The 15,358-nt window shown below is 30.9% G+C and overlaps 5 protein-coding genes across 7 annotated transcripts; 2 read left to right on the top strand and 3 right to left on the bottom strand.

Moving 5' to 3' along the window:
* Nucleotides 1-17: 17 nt before the first annotated feature.
* On the bottom strand, nt 18-3,399 carry dbo (Kelch-like protein diablo). The gene is made up of 3 exons (XM_047062158.2): nt 2,057-3,399; nt 581-1,978; nt 18-513 (listed from the first exon to the last, which is right to left on the bottom strand). The coding sequence occupies exons 1-3, from the start codon at nt 2,544-2,546 to the stop codon at nt 353-355; spliced, it is 2,049 nt and encodes a 682-aa protein (XP_046918114.1). The 5' UTR covers nt 2,547-3,399; the 3' UTR covers nt 18-352.
* A 106-nt stretch (nt 3,400-3,505) lies between these two features.
* LOC124498418 (trypsin epsilon) lies at nt 3,506-4,733 on the top strand. The gene has a single exon (XM_047062166.2). The coding sequence runs from the start codon at nt 3,655-3,657 to the stop codon at nt 4,696-4,698; it is 1,044 nt and encodes a 347-aa protein (XP_046918122.2). The 5' UTR covers nt 3,506-3,654; the 3' UTR covers nt 4,699-4,733.
* Nucleotides 4,734-5,825: 1,092 nt separating this feature from the next.
* On the top strand, nt 5,826-15,347 carry LOC124498428 (60S ribosome subunit biogenesis protein NIP7 homolog). The gene is made up of 4 exons (XM_047062176.2): nt 5,826-5,919; nt 14,394-14,591; nt 14,655-14,880; nt 14,950-15,347. Exons 2-4 carry the CDS (start codon nt 14,536-14,538, stop codon nt 15,208-15,210), a joined length of 543 nt encoding a protein of 180 aa, XP_046918132.2. The 5' UTR covers nt 5,826-5,919; nt 14,394-14,535; the 3' UTR covers nt 15,211-15,347.
* Nucleotides 7,146-10,355, bottom strand: LOC124498427 (uncharacterized). 2 transcript variants are annotated; one of them, XM_075729622.1, is made up of 2 exons: nt 10,138-10,355; nt 7,146-8,661 (listed from the first exon to the last, which is right to left on the bottom strand). In XM_075729622.1, exons 1-2 carry the CDS (start codon nt 10,138-10,140, stop codon nt 7,321-7,323), a joined length of 1,344 nt encoding a protein of 447 aa, XP_075585737.1. In that variant the 5' UTR covers nt 10,141-10,355; the 3' UTR covers nt 7,146-7,320. The 2 variants fall into 2 exon arrangements, with proteins under 2 accessions (XP_075585737.1, XP_046918131.2); XM_047062175.2 differs by lacking the exon at nt 10,138-10,355 and adding an exon at nt 8,937-8,982.
* LOC124498430 (diacylglycerol O-acyltransferase 1) lies at nt 10,694-14,108 on the bottom strand. Of its 2 annotated transcripts, XM_075729620.1 has the most exons (6): nt 14,000-14,108; nt 13,705-13,813; nt 13,447-13,647; nt 11,633-12,343; nt 11,435-11,560; nt 10,694-11,318 (listed from the first exon to the last, which is right to left on the bottom strand). In XM_075729620.1, the coding sequence occupies exons 1-6, from the start codon at nt 14,101-14,103 to the stop codon at nt 10,854-10,856; spliced, it is 1,716 nt and encodes a 571-aa protein (XP_075585735.1). In that variant the 5' UTR covers nt 14,104-14,108; the 3' UTR covers nt 10,694-10,853. The 2 variants fall into 2 exon arrangements, with proteins under 2 accessions (XP_075585735.1, XP_075585736.1); XM_075729621.1 differs by lacking the exons at nt 13,447-13,647; nt 13,705-13,813; nt 14,000-14,108 and adding exons at nt 12,415-12,502; nt 12,594-12,841.
* Nucleotides 15,348-15,358: the final 11 nt, after the last annotated feature.

Genomic DNA, 15,358 nt, shown 5'->3' with positions numbered 1-15,358 from the left:
AACATAATGATATGTACGATACAATTAAAAAAAAATTTCATTTTACAAAAAATAATTTTGATCGAATAATCTATAAATTCATGGATGAATAGTTTTGTAACATTTTGCTATTTTTCAATTTGAAAAAAAAATTCATTAATAGCACTGCTAACACCATCTATCGGTTGTGCAAACAACCAATGTATATATTGTAACGGCCGTGCATTTCTAGAATATTCGTTATTTGATTAGTTCAAACAATACGTTTTCTTAGTATTTATATATGTTCGTTCTGATTAAACATAATTGTTCTTGCTTGCTATTTCTAAAAGTTCTTCTATATAGATTAATGATATTCTTTTTTTTTTGATTATTATTTGTTGTTTGTAAATGATGATTCCGTAGGATGTGACATTCGTATGACGCCAACACCACCACCTAAACGACGATAATTCATTGAACCACAAAGTTGCCATTGATTATCTTCTGGACTATACATTTCGATTGTTTTCAGATATGTTGTACCATCGAATCCTAATTGATATGGATAATTGTTAAAATGAGTAAATGTCAAAATGAATCAAAAAGAAAAACAACAAACCTCCAACGGCATAAAGAAGTCCATTTACAACGGCAAGACCAACACCTGAACGTCTAGTAGTCATGGCCACGATTGGTTGCCATGTATTGGTTTGTGGATTATATCTTTCTGCTGAACTAAGTTCAGTAGTATCATCACGACCACCAACAGCATAGATCATATTATTATAAACAGCACAACCAAGATGTTTTCTTCGTGTCCACATTGGTGCAACTAAATTCCATCGATTTGTACGTGGATCATATCTTTCTACGGTATTTAATGGACTATTACCATCCGATCCACCAATGGCATAAAGATAGCCACCGAGTACTTCAACAGCTACACCAAGACGACCTGAAGTCATACCGCCTAATTTTGTCCATCGATTTGATTGTGGATCATATCGTTCGACAATATTCAAACATGAAACACCATCCTGTCCACCAACTGCATACAGATATCCATCGAGAACAGCAACGCCAACCGAAGTTCGACAGGTTGAAGTTGGAGCAACATCGATTGACCATTGATTTGTATGTGGATCATAGCGTTCAATACTGTTTAGATACGATTGACCATCATGTCCGCCGACTGCATAAAGTAATTCATTCAATACAGCACAACCAACACCACAACGACGTTTATTCATCGGTGCAACCATACGCCATTCACGTGTTTGTGGTTCATAACGTTCAACCGAAGCGATAGCATCACCACTACACCATCCACCAGCCGCGAATAATACTTCCCCACGACGAACAGGTTTACGTGGCCGAAAACGTGGACCAACCATTAACGTTCGTTCCTGTGGTAATAATAGATAATTCTTCGCTTCATCCACCAAATCACGACAAGCTTCATCATTTTTGACCAATATATCCGAGGAAACGGTTCCTACTAAAAACTTTGCTGACATTTGTGATAATCGTACATGTTGCAATACATGAGCTAGATGTTGACCACGTTCTTGTACATTATAACGAACCCATTTCATGATTGCATTATAAACTTGTTCTTCAGATGTTATGTTCAATTCATCGGTTGAAACAATATCGATCAATTGATTGACAGGCAATAACAGAAATTCTTCATTTTCAATCACTTCTTGAAAATAATCTTGAGTATATTTATCGGCATAATGTAGAAGATCCTGACATGCATGTGTATCAGCAAACGAACGTATCCCTAGACAATTGGATGGATCAAGTTCACGGCGTAAAAATTCGCAACAAACTTCTTGTATTTCGTTCATTTGTAGAAGACAAGCAGCAGGTAATAAAACTTGAACATTATTTTCTTCAATAACTATATGTGAAGTGTATGCAAATTCAATCAATAATTCCATTGCGTGTTCATCAATATCTCTGATGATTACTTCTGTTTGTCTGGATTCGGCTAATTCTCCGGTGAACATGGCTAAATAGCGTAAAATAATAATTAATTTATTGCTACAATTAATAAAACTAAATGGTAACAAATGCTAATGATTCTCACCAAGAAAATAAGGGCTATATGCAGCTAATAGAACACGATGAGCGTAGATTTTTCGTTGACCAACAATGAGAACAACATCACAAAGTTCTCGACGTCGACGTAATATTGATAATGATTCTAGCAATAATTTAGGATGTTTTTCCGATGTATATTCAAAACGTTTAGCTACGGTATTCAAATCAAGATTAGTAACCGATGAAGAATTTGATGAAGGTATTGGTTGTGGTGGTCTTAATGAATAATGAAATCCAGTGGATAGAATTAGATTTGGACTTGAATTCAACAAAGTCGATTGACTTGAAGTTGGACGTGGTGGTGGAGGTGGTGGTGGTGTTGTTAGCGTTGGTCCAGAATTATTATTCTGTTGTGATGATGATGTTGTGGAAACATGATTCGATGAAGAGGATGATGGCTGCATTGTTGATGAATTTGATGCATGTCCATAATCCATACAGATATCTAATGGATTCATAGCACGTTGATGATGCATACTAAATGACGATTTAGAAATTTATAAGAATTTATTATTCTTTTTTTTATAGACCAATAAAATGATAATCATCCATGAATGAATGATATCTTGGATTCTTTTCTTGTATGTAAACAAATTGATGGTCAAAAATATTTCATTTGAGTGATAAAAGAAAAATTCGAGTTTTATAAACAAAACTGTCCATAGATGACGTTCGCATCTGTTTGATATATAGCGCGCGTCAATTTCGAACATAATAAACAAACAAATTGAATTTTTTAATTTTAATTTTTTAAAAATCCGATTTAATCCACATGTTCAACGAATAAATAGAAAACTTTTAAATTTACACTTTTACTGCTAAGAGGGGATAAAGTTCCCATGATCCAAAGTTTCATTTAAAAATGATTAAAATTGCAAGAAATTCGATAATAATCGTTCAATCTATAGACGCTCATCATCTGGTTTATCGGCGAAAAAAAAAATCCATACAACGGATGAAAATTAACCAAAAAATTATCGATAAAAAATGTACAGAAAGCAAAACCTGAGTCATCAAATCTACAAATGATAAAACCAGTTACTTTTCGAATATATTCGAATTTATAATTGGACATGTGAAAATGTAAACATGTAAATAATGATTTTCAAACCAATAAAATATCGATCGATTATGATAAGAAAACAAACGAAAGCAAACGTTTCGAAATCGATAAATTCTTTGCTGACCAATAATAAATACTACTATGACAATAACAGCAGCAACAACAACAACAACAACAACAACGTTACGAATGTTTATCAAACCAAAGCCTATATGTATGATCGTTAGATGATAATCGTATGCTACATACCACATGGTGGTAATCATGGAGAGAATAGTAAAATATAATCAAGGTATTTGTACCAGTGGGACGACAACTCTTGAATTTAATCCTTTTCGTTTCTTTTGTTTAGGATAGTAATAAAAAATTTTCTCGATGATTATCAATCTCGCGATAATCACTGATGATATCTCTGCCTACCGAGAATTTTTGACTATAAATATTCGGAACATTTTTCTTCGATTTGTCATTATTATTCCACATCTCAACAGCTGATCAGAATCTATTATTCTCGTGCAAAAATGACATTATCATTCGTATTGGCCGTGAAATTTTTTCTGATTTATCTGTTTTCATCATATTTATGGAGCAGTTTTTCACAAAGTGGAAGCAATTATAATGATGAAGATGCTACCATGAATGATGTCGCTGATTATGGTGGTGGTGGTGGTGGCGGTCTTATAAGATGGCCTTCATTATCCGAAATAATACCATCGTCATTAGATCATTATCATCATAATAATAATTCTATGAACGATACTTTTGGCGGTTATTGTACCAATGATGATAATTTGATTCCAATGACAAATTTGGAAAAAAATCTTTCTTGTCATACTGTCAATATTGAAGAAAATGGCGATGATGAACGTATCGTTAATGGAACACCAGTTGGTATTGGTCAACGTCTATATCAGATTGCATTATTTCGTCGAAATAAATTCGTTTGTGGTGGATCATTCATTACTCGACGATTCATATTGACTGCTGCACATTGTGTACGTGGCTATAAACCAGAGGATTTTAAAATCCGATATGCATCACGTCAATACGATTCTGGACCAACGATGGCCATTCATTCCATTTTCATACATCCAGATTATAATGCTGCTTTAGTGGAAAATGATATTGCTCTATTACGGCTATCATATCCATTGCCGAAAATTCCATTATTAATTGGTACAGCTACGCTGAATGAAGATGTTAATAATGAATTGGAATCTAATCAAAGTGTTATTGTTAGTGGTTGGGGACGTACTGGTCGATCATTGCCAATTTCAAAACGTTTATTAATGGCCACATTAAAAATAGTTGATAAACAACAATGTAAACAACAATGGGAATCAATGTTCAATGTTAATACAGAATCAATGATTTGTGCTGCCGATATCGACCGAAGTGCTTGTAATGGTGATTCAGGTGGACCATTAACAACCATGGATGATAAATTAATTGGCATAGTATCGGTTGGATCATCTACATGTTTATCATTGAAACGACCAAATGTCTATACAAATGTAGCCTATTTTCATGATTGGATTCAAAAAACAATCAACGAACATTTCTAATCGATTAAATCGATAAACAAACAATTTATATTTTATATAGATAATTTTAATATCAATAAATGAAATAAAAATTTTTGAAAAGAAAATAGCTTTTAATCTAATTTAGACCCATTTTGAATTTTGTTTGGCCTACAAAAAATTTTTTTCAGTGCAACTTGGTTGTGGATTCCGTTATCCGCGGATTTTTTTTCCTATATCTATCCAATGATTCTATTTGAATTTTTTTTCTCTCTTGTCTCAAAACATTATAATTTAATTATCGCGCCCGAACCAATCATCATCATCATCAATGATGATGATGATGATGATGAAAACAAAGTGAACGCCGAGAGAGAGAGAAGAGAAAAATTAGATGAATAAACATTGAATTTCAATTGTGATTCAGTTGTACTGTTGTTGTTGTTGTTATTGTTTCACGCACACACACACACGGTTCGCTGGCCCATAATTCCAAATGCAAACACAGATACCAGAAACAGAGCGGGAGAGAGAAAGAGAGAGAGAGAGAAAAAAAAGAAAGCTAGAATAATATCCGTAGTAATACCCGAAACAAATTCCCGATACACTTATTTTTCTTTTTCTTTTTTTTTCTCGATTATTTCACAAATATTGTTTTGAATGAATCTATTGTCTCTTCATACAAGTTTTGTTTGCTATTGCTATATTGCTATATATCTATTGTTGTGTTATAATAATAAGCCAATTTAAATGGGTATATACAAAAAAAAAAATAAAAACACAAAACAAAATACGCGAAAGACGAAACCAATGGATATAGAAATGACTTGAACAATGACTATACACACACACACTCGCGGCGTGTCATACAATCAATCAATCAATCACACACACATACACAAAAACCATCAAACGATCAAATTGACCATATGATTATTAAAGAGAGAGAGAGATGAGATTATTACCATTACTGGTATATTTTTATTATTATTCAAACAAAACAAAACAAAAATTCACGGTAATCAAGTGTTTTTTTTTTTTGTTTCGATTTGTTTTTGTGCATTCGCAAATCATGTGGATGAATAAAAGTGTGAGATGTGTGTAATCAACATTTGTTTGTTTGATTTTTTTTTTGTTTGATTTTGGCCGAATTGATAATTACATCCTCATCCACACAGATATCCAATCAATAATTCTTCTCGTTTCAATTGTCCTCAGATGTTGGATGAATCTAAAAGAATCTTCAAAAACCAGTATTAAACGGTAAAGAAAACTTTTTCTTTCTTGTTTCATATGAGAGATTTAAAAATTGAAAGTGAACGAACAAAAAAAAAGCATCAATTCTCTAGTCTATAGGAAAAAAATCGAAACATCGATCTACTGGTTTGCTTGTTCCAAACATTTCTGGCATCAAACTTATTGTTTCTGTGCATACTTTTTTTTTGGCTTGTTTCGATTTGCTTGGTTTCGTTTGGTTTTGATTCTAAAATGAACATTTCTATGAAATGAAATTGATTGTTTTTGTCTGAATGCTGATGATGATGATGATGATGATGAGCCATGATTTGTATTCTTTTTCTGTGTATTATTCCTACAGAATATCTAGAAACACAGAAAAAGGAAAATTTCGTTTTTTTTTCAAATCTAGACAAAAAAAAATGCAACGAATTGAATCGTAAATCCAATGATCCATATCGTGTGTGTGTGTGTGGAACTAGCTAGTAATTGTGACTATAGTAAATCTTTTTTTTTTTTTTTTTTTGTTCGTTTTGTTTCCCAAATGAAAATAGTATATATCTGGTATAGTAATAATAATTGAACTAATAATAAGTGACAATTCCCAAAACACATAGAGTGTCATTTCCATTTTGAAACCATAATAGCGGCATTAAATCTATCTATATCTATATCTATTTAGATAGATGGATGGATGGATGAATGGATGACATCAATTTCAGAAAATTTTTATTTTTCTGGTTATATATCGTAACAAAACCGCTATTCATATTATTTTATTATAGTGGTGGTAAAGAATGAAGAAAATTAAATATAAAAAAATGGCAATTTGTTTGTCAATTTCTATACTTGAATGAAACGGCAATCGAAACATTGAAAAGGTGAACATCGAACAGGAATAATAATAATTTTTTTTTCACAATTTTCGATTGAATCAAATTGAAAATGAAATTGAAATTCAATCCTAGCGGTGTGTATGCATGTGTGATGGATTTGGCACGTCGATCAAATTGGATTTGGACAACAACAACAGCCACCACTCATTTCTTGTTTCTTTTCACTTTTTATTCATGCATAAGCGTCAAGTTTTTTTTTATATATTTTCTCAACTTTCATCATTCAATTTGACTTTGAAAAAAAAAATGACAGAGATGACATTATCACACACGTGTTAAATCTCTTTAATCTCCACTCACTTCTTAGCGTGTGTGTTTTTGATGTGCAATTTACAAATTTACATTTTCGATGGAAAAAATTTGATAAATTTTTTATTTTTAAAAAAATTGAAAAAAAAACTTTCTTGACAAACGAAAAAAAAACAAAGTGACTAGGTTTTATTTATTTTTTTTCTGTGCAAAAAACCTGAATATTATCAATAAATTATTGACTAGTTAAAGAGTGAGAGAGATACAAAATTGAAAATGAGATCTATACATCCAATACATGATTCAAATAACCAATGTAACAAATAGCTAGACGTAAGATTTCAATTTTTGATAATTTTTTATCCGGTGGTAATGTTGGTAATAAATGACGAAGTTGAGCAAAAGCAACATTGAATGCTTCAACACGAATCCGTTCACGAGTTGCATGTGCTAGACGATATTTTGCCGTTGCACGACGACGACGACGTCGTTCTTCACGACTTAATTTTGCTAATTCTGGATCCATTTCGGATTTTTTTTGCCTATGCTGTTGTGGTTGACCATTGACATTGGTTTTTCCATTATTACGGCCACCATTAACGTTAATTTTATTATGATTGAATTTAACACTTTGTTTACGACCACGTTTTCTATTCATCATTGATTTTTCATTATTATTCATTGTTGTTGTCGTTTCCTGTTGTTGTTGTTGCTGCTGCTGCTGCTGTTGTTGTTGTTGTTGTTGTAATAAACCGGAAGAACTAGATGTACAAGTTGAACAAATTGAATTATTAATCAAACAATAATCCAATGATGTAGTATGATGCTGGTGATTATTATTCACTGATGATGAGGATGTTGTATGATGAGGATGCTGTTGTAGAGAATTTTTTCCGTTTTCCATGAATTCGTAATTGAATTCTGGTTCATGATTAACAAGTAGCAGTTTTTTATTCACATTATTATTATTATTATTATCATCATCATCATCACAAGCATCGTTGTCCAGTATTTGTAATGTGGATGAATTCAATTTATCATCAATATTGTTATTGAATAAAGTTTGTTGTTGTTGTTGTTGTTGATGATTATGATCCACATCAATTCGGTTGATATTTTGTGATACATCATAATATTCTTGTTGTTGAGGTTGTTGTTGTTGATAAAAAATTTGATTATCATTATTGAGCATAATTGAAGCAGTAGCAGTGGTAGTAGCAGTAATTGAATAATTTGAATCAACAACATTATTATTGTTGGTCGAATGATGATTATGATGATATGCACAAATATTCTGTCTTTCTAGTTGTTGTCGATGATGGTGATTATCAAAACATTCATATGATGATTGTAATCTATGATGACCCATAATGATATTCTGTGATGATGACGACGACGACGATGATAATGACGATGATGATGATGATGAATCCATCATTGATTCTAAATTTATTAATGAATTTTTTGGTTGAAATTTCAAAATTTTTTCTCGTCGCCTTCGTTGTTGTTGTTGTTGTAGTATGGAATTTGTGATGAACCTGTATCGTTGACGATCTTCATCATCATCGTTGTTATCCATCATGATCGGATTATAATTTCCATGATGATTATTTACGCACATATTCTGTGTGTTTTTTTTTAGGGAGGAGGGGAAAAAATTTATGTTTTGAGATTAAATGGCAAAAAAAAAAATTTATTTTTTCTTTTAAAAATTAAAAGTTTTTTATTTTTATTTTTCTTTCGGAGGCTAAAACAGCTGAAAATTTCACACTATTTCATCCTTCTGTTCATTTTCATTCATCCACCTCTGTCTGTTTGTTTGTTTAGTTTTTTTTTGGGTGGAAAGAAGGCTATTGTCATTCAAATTAAGGTTGATAATAAAAACGAAACAAAACATACAAACGGACAAGACACAGATGAATTGTAAATGAATGTGAATTGGAAAAAAAAACAACAAAGGTTAACCCGGCAATGGTGAAAATAAAAAAGGAGGCATAATGATAATACATTTTTTTTTCTCTCTCTCTCTCTCTCTCTCTGACTCTTTTTAATACATAAAACATACAGCTAACTAACGACGAATAAATTTAAGCCTCCATCATCATCATCATCGGTTATCGGTTATTGGCCATCTGGTCACACAATCACCATCATCACGATCATCATCATCATCAATGAATGGATCCGAAATTGAAATTGAAATGGAATGGATAATCAATGATAATTAGATTAATCAACACCCGAACAAAACAAAACAAAACATTGAACCATAGCCTCCTGTATGTTTGTGTTACATTTTGAATAAATGTATTCAACACGTTACAAATGAGAGACAGATGTCGTCGATTTTTTTTTCCTTGGATGAAGGTTTTTTTGCGATTGTAGTAGATGATAATCCTATTCATATTTAAAACTAACTATATATACTACACTGTTGAAGATTTAATTGAATAAATTCATGTCATGACAACGAATGACATGTGAAATACTAAACACTAGCTAGCTAGCTAGCCGGTGATCATTGAAAACTACCATTGGTTCACCGGGACTTTTTTTTCATCACTATTAAATCCCATGATGATGATGGTGGAAAATGTGTGATGAATGAAACCTGAAACGTTTGTTTGGATCACATTTCAATAACAAAAGCTTCTACTACCTTTTTCTTTGTGTCAAACAATGTTTTTTCAAAGAAAAAAATTCATTCAATCATTCATTCATTCATCCATTGTGTCAATTGTAATTTTTTTCAATAAAAATTTTATCGTTTGCTTGTTGTTGTTGTTGTTGTTGTTGTCGGGGAAAAAAATAAACTTCTAAGACAATTAAATTTGTGGTTTCAATTGGCTTATTCGGCATCATTGAACCGGAATCATCATCATAATCATCAGGGTTAATTTCACTTGACTCATGCCTGAAATGTTTAAGTGTTTTAGTCGTCATGTGCATTAGTTCCATTAGATTGATTTTTCAAGATGATGATGCTTATGGTGATGATGGTTCATTCAACAAACAATCTTGATTTTTTTGAATTTTGATTTTCAATGTCAAAAAATAAAATGCTAATTTAAAATATTCAAATCCATGGAAAAAAACTTACCATTTTTTTTCTCACCCATCCATCGTCATCATTATCATCGAAAGATAAATTACATTTTGAAAACTAGTGAATCACAATTGAAATTTTTGATGAATTCTTCACACACACGCACACTTGACAATTTAATGATAAAATTTTGATGATTCACTTAACACCAGCGAGTGGACAAATTTCAAATTTCAAATTTGTCCACTGAAAATTTCATTGCTTTTCATTTTGGATTCAAACATTGGATAAATTCTGTTTTAGTGATTCTATCGACAACAGAATTTTAGATTTATATATACAGAATATATATATATACAAAGAGAGAAACATAGGATACAATGTCTAACAAATTGAATTCAACTTGACTCCTCCTTCCATCATCATCATCATCCATTAATGTGGAAACATCAATATCATTTTTTGGTTCCAATTGGTCCATCCTACCTTTCTCTCTCTCTCTCTCTCTCTCTCTCTATCCATCCAAATCTATTGTTGTTGTTGTTGTTGCTACTGTTGTTTTCCTATAACCAAAAAATTCAATCGTATGGTACACATTAGTTATTCATGATTTTTTTTTTAATTCACCATCATATTTATTTCATATTAATCCATTGAATACAAAACTGGATTTTTTGTTTGTTTGTCTGTTTGTTTGTTTCATTGAGCTGCTGCTGTTTTCAGTACTTTTAAAATCTATCTACCTGATTATGATTTAAATATATTGAAATTCATTTCAATGAATTTTGTACATCATTATAATAAAGTAAAATCAATAATGGTTGTCCAAGTATTAATGAACACCATACAACAGCATTAGCCAGATGCCATGAACGAATATTTTTAGTAACCATTTCCAATATGATTTGTGAACACATTCCAAAGAAAAAATGTACACTTAAACGTCTTAATGGTACTGAAACAAAATATTCATGAAATATGCCAGAAAATACGAATATCAAAAATGCTGCTTGAAATTGGCTATATCCTTTATTTATTATGGGTATAAATGAATGACGTTTTAGCCAACGATGGATAGGTAAATTCCAACGACGCCAAAATTCTGATATCGTATGACTATTCCACCAATCATCATAGAAATGTCGGTCAGCAAAACAAAGCATTTCGGCCATTAAATTCATTACTGATTGAAAAATGCAATAAAATCCTAATAGCCATATGGTTATTGTAGCCAACTATATTATGGTTACGGATTTGTTCAGAATTTCAATTCAAACAGAAAAAAAACAATTAAAATTTCAATTTAAAATCAAAATCATCAATTATATTGTTATTATTATGATAAACATACCGACATTTTGGTCCATTGTGAAAGAAATTGTGAAACAGTTATTTCTGATAGATTAAAATGTCTATCCTCTAATGGTACGATGACCCATTGTTGAATTAGAACGCAACCTAATTCCGTCAGAAACACCTACATTCCATAAAAAAAATTAACCATGTTCAATGTTTTCAAGAGAACAAAAAACAAAAAAAAAACACTTACAGATTCAATCAAACATCGAAACATGAATGTATAATTGCGAGATTTTTTCATTGGAAAATTACATTGATAACAATTTGTCGGTAGATACAGGAATTGAAGAATATTTGTAATGGAAAGATTATCTGGATAAAGAATCAATTTTGATGGATCCCATGAACGAAGTGTTTCACCTTGATATAGTTCTAATTTTTCATTTGTCTCTTTTGTTGGTTGTAAACAGCCACCATATACTTGTGCTGTACGCCACCATGCATTGACTTCATGAAATGAATAAAGTTTAAAAAATACGATACAATACCATACACATAAAATGGACAACAGATATGGATTACAATCATATGTGATGGACAATCCAATTGGTATAAACATCATTGAAAACAAAATTAATAGCCAAAATGTGCGAAAAATTTGTTCTTCTTTTGGACAAGTACGAAAACGCAATATATGTATCAATTGGCCATCAGATTTCGGTGCAAATGTGATAGATGATTCGGGTAGATTTTCCTGTGAAACACGACCCATAGATTCCAGATAAAAGACATATGAACGTTCAATAAATAATGAAAATAATGCCATCATATTGGTGAACAAAAGGGCTAATAATAATGGATGATTTTCATGATAGAATATCACTTCAAACCATCGTATTGGATTAGCTTTAAAACCATATTTGGTTGCATTCTCTAAAACTAATCTTCCAACTGATATAAGCTACAGTGGTACAGTTAAACAATTCATTATTATTAACAATTGATCAAATTATTAATCAACAAAATACTCACCAAAAGAATATTGATAAAATTCTTGAATCCATCAAAATCTAATTTTAATTTATAATCACTGAATGTCGATTCTTTTCGATGATGTATCCTATTTTTTGTGGTAAAAAAATGATTAGTTTCAATGTACCCACATTATTATTAACCAGAATTTATTCGTTTTTTGAATACGCACTACTTACACATTATCATAGAATAAAACATTTGTTTCTTCTGGTTTCAATATTTCATTATCATTATTATTACCATTCAAGCCATTGTCCATTGTGGATTTTTTTCGTCCATTTTTATTCGAATCACTCATTTTCAATTGAATGTGAATATTTGTTTTCTTCGAATTTTTTTTCGGTACTAATCAAACACACACACACACACATGAAATTAAGGAAACATTTAAAAGACGGACATGTCTCTGTCTCGTTCGTGATTATCATTATCGAATATAGTTAAATCATTGATTTGGATTATCATTCACAAAAAAAAATGAATGATAAAAAGTAAATGTTTTATTCGCATCATTTGATTATCGAAAAAAAAACCATCATTTGCCATTGCAAAATCATTTCCATGATCAAGTGATGTTTTCGTTTCGAAATAAGAAGAAAAAATCGGCTAATGTCAAATCAAAGACTTGTTTTTCATTCCCATTATCAGTACGCTGAACACAGAACAAGTTGATATTATTTTTTTTTTCAATCATCCTGATTTGTTGTTTTGTATCAAGGACAAAAAAAAATCTAATTTACAAACGATAACAGACAAACAAACAAAAAAATAATTTTAATTGATTTTAATTTTTTTATTTTATTTATATTTAAAATTTCAATTCAAGATGCTAATGTTGTTCTATTATTGGTTGTTGTATTTAAATTATCATTTTCAATCAATGGTGGTAGATTTTTCCATTGAATATCGCCATTGAATAGTAGATAATTGGGTGAAATTGTCGTTGACAAATGTTCTGTCTATTTGATTGAGTGAATTGAAATTTTAGAATTAAAAAAAAACAAAAGAAACAAAACATTTAAACATTACCTGAACACGTGTATATCGTACTAATAATTCTAATATCAATGGATCGGCCATCTCTTCTTTCATGCCAAGTATTGTACGCCAAATAGCACTGGCCAATATACAATCATTAGTGGCCAAACCTTCATCAAGTCCAAATAATGTAGCGTTGAATTCAGCATATAATTGCTGTACCATAACAAATTTTTTTCGACGCTTTATATACTAAAAAAAGCATAGAAAATGGACCATATGATTTTTTTTGAAACTCTCGATTCTTACCGATAATTTATCCAATCGATTATTGACATCTTCCCACATTCGTTTCAATAATTCATTACGTAATGTTTCACCATTCACCTTGTCTTCCATACAACGGCTGGCAATCATCCTAATTCAGAAAAAATCAATTGTTGTTTTTTAGTAAAAAAAATTTCAATTCGAATTTTTTTTTTTGCAATTACCATACATGTAATCGTGTAATGCAGAACCATGAATTGAATGTATCATCCAATTTAAGTGTATTGAAAAATCTGGTTATATCAATTTTATCCGTACAAGATTCGTATAGAAATATGCTGGATTTACGTATAACAAATAATGGTGGCGTTTTGAAACCAAGCATTTGACGTGCTCGACATATTTTTTGATCACCTTTATCAGGTAATAATGAATAATCATAAATTGGCTTTTTTCAAATGGAAAAAGAATTGATTGTTGTTAGAATTAGAAATTTTTAAAATTCTATTTTACACCAAACCTTTGATGATGATGAATATCGAATCTGACCAATTTTCGTAGCATTGAAGCCAGAGTAATACGCTAATGTTCTCTGTAGAGGTCTCATTTTTTTTGTTTGTTTGTTTTTGAAAATTTATGACTATTGAGATTCTAAGAATGAATTAATGGAAAGAAAAAATTTAAAAATTTGAAATTTTTTTTTAAATTCCAATCACATGTTCTCATTAAAGAACGTTTGTAGCGGATCATTCGTAAACGACGTGGCAAATTATTTGATTTCGAGCACATGTTTCAATTTGTCTGAATATATTGTTTTGATTTTATTTTCCGATTTTTATTTGATATCATCATCATCATCATCATCGACGAATTATGCGTCCGCTAACTGAAGAGGAAACCAGATTAGTTTTTGAAAAATTATCTAAATAGTAAGTTTTGTTGCATTTTTCGAAATTTCTTCAAATTGATTCATGAATTTTAATGATAATTAGCATTGGTGAAAATGTCAAATGTTTATTGGATCGTCCCGAAGGAATTTATTCATTCCGGTTACAAAAAGAACGTATTTTCTATGCAAGTGAACGGATGATTAAACTTGCTGCAACCATAGCTCGTGAAAATTTAATTTCATTTGGAACTTGTATTGGAAAATTTACGAAAACACGTAAATTTCGTTTGAATATAACGGCATTAGAATTTTTGGCTCCATATGCAAAGGTAAATGGGTTTATATGATATGTTTGTTCATATTTTTGATTTTGGATGTATTTTCATTTGCACGTGCAGTATAAAGTATGGCTAAAACCAAATGCTGAACAACAATTTCTATACGGAAATCATATACTGAAATCTGGTCTTTCACGAATCAGCGATAATACGGATCAATATCAAGGTGTCATCATTTATTCGATGAACGATTTACCATTAGGTTTTGGAGTGGCAGCAAAATGTTCGGCCGATATTCGTGTAGCTGATCCGATGGCCATTGTTGTATTCCATCAAGCTGATACAGGCGAATATCTTCGTAATGAAGATTTTCTTGCTTAATTAATTTCTGATCGTGAATTTATATGAATTTTGTATTATAATTTTTTTCTTAATTTGAATAAATTTTAATTCCTTGAATTAAATTTCGAAAAAAAATTCCAAATAAAAATCGTTTTGAAAATTGGCAACATGAAAAACTTTTCGGAAA

The sequence above is a fragment of the Dermatophagoides farinae genome, chromosome 3 (genome assembly GCF_024713945.1).
Source record: "Dermatophagoides farinae isolate YC_2012a chromosome 3, ASM2471394v1, whole genome shotgun sequence".
NCBI lineage: Eukaryota > Metazoa > Arthropoda > Arachnida > Sarcoptiformes > Pyroglyphidae > Dermatophagoides > Dermatophagoides farinae.
This window is presented reverse-complemented; position numbering and strand designations above follow the sequence as displayed.

Bases quoted from the DNA above. Each gene is read 5' to 3' on its own strand.
- dbo (XM_047062158.2), bottom strand. From the start codon at position 2,546: ATGCATCATCAACGTGCTATGAATCCATTAGATATCTGTATGGATTAT. The intron at 1,979-2,056 runs GTGAGAATCATT...TACGCTATTTAG, and splicing joins ATATAGCCCTTATTTTCTTG to CCATGTTCACCGGAGAATTA. The intron at 514-580 runs GTTTGTTGTTTT...CATATCAATTAG, and splicing joins ACTTCTTTATGCCGTTGGAG to GATTCGATGGTACAACATAT.
- LOC124498418 (XM_047062166.2), top strand. From the start codon at position 3,655: ATGACATTATCATTCGTATTGGCCGTGAAATTTTTTCTGATTTATCTG.
- LOC124498430 (XM_075729620.1), bottom strand. From the start codon at position 14,103: ATGATTATTCATTATTACCTGATAAAGGTGATCAAAAAATATGTCGAG. The intron at 13,814-13,999 runs ATATTTCTATAC...TTTCTGAATTAG, and splicing joins TTGTTATACGTAAATCCAGC to GATGATTGCCAGCCGTTGTA. The intron at 11,319-11,434 runs GTATGTTTATCA...ACCATAATATAG, and splicing joins CACAATGGACCAAAATGTCG to TTGGCTACAATAACCATATG.
- LOC124498428 (XM_047062176.2), top strand. From the start codon at position 14,536: ATGCGTCCGCTAACTGAAGAGGAAACCAGATTAGTTTTTGAAAAATTA. The intron at 14,592-14,654 runs GTAAGTTTTGTT...AATGATAATTAG, and splicing joins TTTGAAAAATTATCTAAATA to CATTGGTGAAAATGTCAAAT. The intron at 14,881-14,949 runs GTAAATGGGTTT...TTGCACGTGCAG, and splicing joins TTTTGGCTCCATATGCAAAG to TATAAAGTATGGCTAAAACC.